The 7007-nt window shown below is 34.9% G+C and overlaps 1 protein-coding gene across 3 annotated transcripts in view; it reads right to left on the bottom strand.

Moving 5' to 3' along the window:
- Nucleotides 1–2350: 2350 nt before the first annotated feature.
- The window catches only part of LOC117343716 (protein white-like), a 32551-nt gene continuing 27894 nt past the window's right edge, over nucleotides 2351–7007 (bottom strand). For all 3 annotated transcript variants that reach the window (XM_033906183.1, XM_033906184.1, XM_033906185.1), the window contains one exon: nucleotides 2351–6877. In XM_033906183.1, coding sequence (XP_033762074.1) covers nucleotides 6773–6877 — 105 coding nt within the window. In that variant the 3' untranslated portion in view covers nucleotides 2351–6772. The remainder of the gene's footprint in view (nucleotides 6878–7007) is intronic.

Here is a 7007-nt window from a genome sequence, read left to right as displayed (position 1 = left end):
TGTTTTCGTTCTGGTATTGCTGTATACGCACGTAAAGTTTATGTAGAATCTGACCCAAATCTCCATGGATCGCCAGTTACATGAACATCTAACAACATCCCAATACTTGGCAATAGGGGTCACGTTCTGATGACCTTTGAGATGTGTGTATTTCACTTTCAGAGCGAATTGTCCATTTGCCGATGCCATTTCGTTACAGCAAGCATCTGAAGCAAACCATTTCGGTACAGCATGTACTATATATTTTGTCGGACGAAATGACTTGAAATAAATTGACAGATTATGCAAGTGATGAACTTTAGTCGTGCTAATTCGGACATATCATAAATTCACTTCCAAGATTCTGGAAGTAGTCATTTGATTGGCTAATCCAAAAGGTCACCCTGACGTGACCCCTGATGGGATGTTCTTAGATGTTCATGTAACGTAGTAAGAATGACCATCTATATTTTAATTAGATTGGGTCTGGTCAAGGTTAAACGGTCATAGCCGATGGGGGTCAGTAAAAGTATGAATGCCTCGCGAGTACATGTATGTGTAAACACTGGAGTAGCCCGAGTTTTCTCTGGCCCTGTCACCATGTCTGGTACATGGTGACAGGACCAGAGGAAACTCGGGCTAACACTGGAGTTGAATTGTGCTTTGGTAATTTTCTAAAACAAGGTAGTAGGGTATGTGTCTGGGTCCGATTGACCCGGACAAGATCGTAGGTATGATAGAATCCCAGTACTTAATGAACATGACAAAAGGTCAGGATGGGTTACAACGTTCTGACATCGTCAGAGTCCGTAAATCGCAACGTAACTAGTAACGTTATGACAACGTCAGAGTGACGTAAATCGCAACGTAACTAGTAACGTTCCGACAACGTCAGAGTGACGTAAATCGCAACGTAACTAGTAACGTTCCGACAACGTCAGAGTGACGTAAATCGCAACGTAACTAGTAACGTTCTGACAACGTCAGAGTGACGTAAATCGCAACGTAACTAGTAACGTTCCGACAACGTCAGAGTGACGTAAATCGCAACGTAACTAGTAACGTTCCGACAACGTCAGAGTGACGTAAATCGCAACGTAACTAGTAACGTACCGACAACGTCAGAGTGACGTAAATCGCAACGTAACTAGTAACGTACCGACAACGTCAGAGTACGTAAATCACAACGTAACTAGTAACGTACTGACAACGTCAGAGTAACGTAAATCGCAACGTAACTAGTAACGTTCTGACAACGTTAGCTCAACGTAAATTAGAACGTAAACAGTAACGTTCTGACAACGTTATCACGATGTTTTCCACAACATTTTAACAAAACGTTCTTACAACGTCACTGCAACGTTATTCAAAACGTAACTAATGACGTTTGATAACATTCCAGGGAGTCTACAGCGTCACGTTGCTTAACGTGGACCTGGGTGTTGGTGTTCCCTACTCCTATATACGATAGGTTATAGTCCGCCTGATTACATTACAAGAATAGTACATGGCACAAGCGAAATTTTCTCGCCATGTTGAACCTCAAACATTGTTGGACTAGGAATTTGGTCAAGGAATTAGAAAATATACATCAAGAAAAAGATCTTAGGGTCATATTTGAGATTCAATCTTTACTTGGCAGAATGTGTAAAAAAAAAAAGCAAATATGACTTATATGAAGGACCTAAAATAAATAACCAAATGTTCCTGCCCCTGTACAAAGCCCTAATGAGACGTCATCTAGAGTTTGACGTTACGGCATGGAACCCAACACTGGCAAAAGATACACAGACAACATAGTATAACGACCTGCAACTGGTCTATGGACTTAAGGAAAAGGCGTAAACATTGCCTTTATTGGATACAGGAGAAAAAGGACCAATGTCAAACAAATATCTAGTATAATGAATGGCATTAACAAACTTAGCCAAAACACGGCCGAAAATTGTTCAAACTCTCCAATGAGACCAGAACAAGTTGCCACAGCGAAAATCTGGACAAAACATTTTTTTTGCAGTGAGAGTAGTTGATGACTAGAACAGTTTGTGGGTGAAGTTGTGAGTCCCTCTAATCTCAATATCTTTAAATCTTGCTTAAACCGTGACTAGAAGACATTCCAATCAAATCTAATCCACGTTTCTACAATGCCCAAGAGTTCTATTAGCAATGATTGACCAGTGTTCATAAAACAGAAATATAGTCTGTAGTGTGACAAAGAAACTTTTTTTATCAAAACTATATATAAATGTCATCAGGACCAAATCAACAGGCACAGAGTGTGCAATATGTGTATATATATATATATAGTGTGGAAATTATATTTCAACATTTTCAATGGTAAAGACATGGTGTAGTAAACAGTAAATCCAGCTTTTAATAGTGAAAATTTAATCTCTGTTTAAAAACTTAAATATGAACAGGTAAATAAAAATTCTTTAAAAACAACAGTCTACAGTTACATATACAATTACATCTTATAAAAACATTTAATTACCATAATTACTGCACAACATGAAATGTCTTGGGGAATTTTCTTTTGAGTTATAAAGCTATTCAGCTTGTATGAAGCTATTTCGATTGTTTGAAGCTATTTCAATTGTTTGAAGCTATTTCAATCATTTGAAGCTATTTCAATTGTTTGAAGCTGTTTGAAGCTATTTGAAGCTATTTCGATTGTTTGAAGCTATTTCGATTGTTTGAAGATATTTCAATCATTTGAAGCTATTTCAATTGTTTGAAGCTGTTTGAAGCTATTTCGATTGTTTGAAGCTATTTCGATTGCTTCTTGAACAACAAAATCTGGTCTTGTATCACAACAAAATTTTTTATAAGCCTATTTACTGTAAATTTAATTTTTGTTTTTTGCCGGCAAAGATTAATAGCAACGAAATAGTTTCAATTACAGGTACAGTAGGCCTTTTTTTACTGTAAATCGTGAAATTAAAACGCAATGAAAAAAGTGTTTAGCACCAAAATACAAGTTGAGTTGATTTAAAGTATTTATTTTCATTCGTCTTTACAATGTTTACATGTCTGGGGGAATAAAATGGCGGGGTGGGTGGGGTGGGGAGAAGGATTGTTAGAAAAACCCAAAAAACATTTCATATTTTAAATTATGTAATATAAAATGTAAATACAAAACATGATATCTATAATCTTCCATGAGGATTGACCTTGTACTGAGTCACGAACAAAATATGATATCAATAATCTTCCATGAGGATTGACCTTGTACCGAGTCAACAACCAAAACATGTTTCACATATTGTGATATTTATTTATTTAAAATATATTGACTTTAAAAAAACATTTTCAACAGGTTGATAAATCACGGTAACAACCTCAATGCAAGTCAATAACTGTAAATTCATATTCATTCTAATGACTAAATAAAGCAGGAAAAACAGCTAAGTGGAGCACCTCTGTTTAATTTAATCGATACAGCAGTATTTTATACCATACATGACAGAACATAGGAATGTACACTTGTATTTTATACCTAAAATCACACAGAATAGGAAGAGACATATTGCACACAACTCAAAACTAAAGGTAATATATCAAGTGTATTATTAAAATTATTAAAAACTACAATCCTACATCAACTAAACAATTATAAATCCCCCCCGGAGTCTGAGGAGAAAGGCCTGGTAATTACATCCTGTCCGAGTCTGAGGAGAAAGGCCTGGTAATTAAATCCTGTCTGAGTCTGAGGAGAAAGGCCTGGTAATTAAATCCTGTCTGAGTCTGAGGAGAAAGGCCTGGTAATTACATCCTGTCTGAGTCTGAGGAGAAAGGCCTGGTAATTACATCCTGTCTGAGTCTGAGGAGAAAGGCCTGGTAATTACATCCTGTCCGAGTCTGAGGTGAAAGGCCTGGTAATTAAATCCTGTCTGAGTCTGAGGAGAAAGGCCTGGTAATTACATCCTGTCTGAGTCTGAGGAGAAAGGCCTGGTAATTACATCCTGTCTGAGTCTGAGGAGAAAGGCCTGGTAATTACATCCTGTCTGAGTCTGAGGAGAAAGGCCTGGTAATTACATCCTGTCTGAGTCTGAGGAGAAAGGCCTGGTAATTACATCCTGTCGGTGTCTGAGGAGAAAGGCCTGGTAATTACATCCTGTCTGAGGAGAAAGGCCTGGTAATTAAATCCTGTCTGAGTCTGAGGTGAAAGGCCTGGTAATTACATCCTGTCTGAGTCTGAGGAGAAAGGCCTGGTAATTACATCGTTTTCACACAATAGAACTTTTTCCGTAAAAAAATGTGAACTTCATTTATTTTATAACAATTGCTAAAACAATATCAATCAGCTTGTTGTCCCAGATTTAAGCATCTGGGTTCTTAGTGTGGAAGGAAACTGGAGAACCAAGGAAAAACCACGTGGTCGGACAGTTGATGCCATTACTTGTCACGTCGGGGAATCGAACCCTGGCCGCCAAGGTGAAAGGCAAGTGTGTTACCACTGTACCACTTGACCACACTTAGCTTTTCCCATCACTCCATACCAGCTGTTTACAACCAGATAAGTGTATAAATATCAATACTGGAGTATTTTAGGTACAAGTCCATATAATAGGAACCCTATCAGTCACTTTTGTAATGAAGAAGAGTTTGGATTTATTATGCGGTTAAATCAATTTATCACTTTATACTTCAGTTCTACAATATAAACACCCATAGAGGTTTTATTGATACAGAGCAGTAAAACCAGGGGATCTCGCAGTAATTTATAATAAAAACTTAATTTGTTTTACAACAACTATGAAAAAGGTTAACTTTTATTAATCAGTCTTTATGTCATGGATGGTAGCACACAAGGTCTTGTTTCTGGAGGAAACCACTTAAAAAGTTAGAGGAAATCAATCTGGTCCAGCAGGTAACCCCATATCGTTTCACAAACATGATTTATAACTATATAATAATCCGAAATGATCGTAAAACATAGAAATATATCGTGTTACGGTGTAAATATATTGCATTGTCATGTTATAGACTTTTCTGACCTGGGTTCATATTGCTTTTATATACATGGAGACATTTTCTTGATATTGAGGTCCTATATCTTAATGTATAATGTTGGTATCCCTGTTTGATCAAGTTTTGGCATGATTAACGTGTAACTTAACTCACAAATACATTCATCTTCAGAGAAACAAATACATTCATCTTCAGAGAATTATTGCTACAGTAAACCTGATCATGCTATCTTTGTCATGAGTTGTTATTAACAGGGCGTATCATTGGTTGATAAGGTAAATAATATATTTAACAGGGCATATCATTGGTTGATAAGGTAAATAATATATTTAACAGGGCATATCATTGGTTGATAAGGTAAATAATATATTATCCTATCATTTGTACCCTATTATAGGATACCATTATCACTTTAACAATATGTACATATTTATATATTACAAGGTCTTATCTTTGTTTTTGGTTCCAATATAATTACCAGCTAAATTGCTCTACAAATATTCAAAAATAGTCTTTAAAAAAAACAAAAATTAAAATCTATTAAGCTGAAAAAATCCCTGGAATGTCTACTATTCTTCTTGTCAAAGTACAAGTATGTGTCACAAAAATCAAATAAAAGCATTTAAAAAAAATAATGCATCTTAAACTCTATATCATGTCATGAACAAACCAGCTAAAATAAAAAATTTAAAACATTTTAGCATAAATCAATGAACAACAAATCAATAGATAATTTCAAAAAATAGTGCATCAGAGGACCTGTTTAACCAGATAAAATGATATGCCAGTGGTATGTTTGTCTGACTAAGGTGGGAGAATCAATCAATACAATTGTTTTACATACTGAATATATTTCATAAAACACAAATGTAGGTCGTAAAAACAAATTAACATTAGAATCACAACATTAGAATCACAAAAGTCTACCTTAGAGTCTAAAGGGCAAATGGTGGCCACTTGGTAATGATCAACACCACATCATTATGCTTATAGAATACTGGAATACTATCATGAATTGGCATCTTAATTTTGTAAGATGCATCAGTTTTTGAAATCATCCATTAATCAACATAATATACAAATTAAAAAAAAATATATATGCATAAATGGTGGTCTTAAAAGGTGCATTAATTGTCACAATCAACAGTAGATTACTTATATCGTACAGGTGTTCAATATTAAACACTAGTAAAATGAAACTAACCTGAATCCTTGAATGATAAAATTTGTTCAATATTAAATATTGTAAAGTGAAACTAACCTGAATTCATGAATGATAAAATATAACTATAATTTTCTAATGAAGAGGTTTATCACAGCAAAATGAGTATCACATTGGCGTTCTTACTTTAATGATCTGAACCAAATATGGCACAATTGTTTACAAGTTCTGTGAATTTCAATCAAAGTTAGATTTTACATAACAATGTTCATCCAGACCATGTTTGTTATTGTCATTAATAACATATTCTGTGAAAATCCATTTCTCATCAACAGAACGCAAAAGAAGACAAACATTCACCGAGAAGGGATAAAATATTTTGAATGTGTTTTTAAATATCTTGTCTTGTGCATTAATATTATTCATGGTCAGAATGATCAGAAAAAGTAATCATTTAATAAATTTGTCAATGTCAAATCATGACAATTTTGTCAAAAGCAGGAGACAAAATGACCTGAAATTATCTAAAAAAGCTAATCAGAACACTACCTCATGCTTTAAAATAAGGTTTCTAATGTTAAACTAAATCATTTCCAAGACCCTGACCTTATTTATTTTAAAGCTAGAAACATCTATATCAGGAATATGACCCTGGCTTTATGCTTTGGATCGCTTTGCCCGCAAAACCAGGAAAAGAAAAGATATCAGCCGGAATCCCACAAAAAGGGCTGTCATCACCAATAAGTCCAGAAGCTGATTGTCCTGTAACCATAGAAACACATGATTATGTTAATATGGACATCTATTTATGATGAGGTGTTAGCTTTTATTCTGAAGAGATTCATCCCTACTAAAGTCTATATGTATGTAAACACATTTATTGAATATGAAA

The sequence above is a fragment of the Pecten maximus genome, chromosome 15 (assembly GCF_902652985.1).
Source record: "Pecten maximus chromosome 15, xPecMax1.1, whole genome shotgun sequence".
NCBI classification, from domain to species: Eukaryota; Metazoa; Mollusca; class Bivalvia; order Pectinida; family Pectinidae; genus Pecten; species Pecten maximus.
This window is presented reverse-complemented; position numbering and strand designations above follow the sequence as displayed.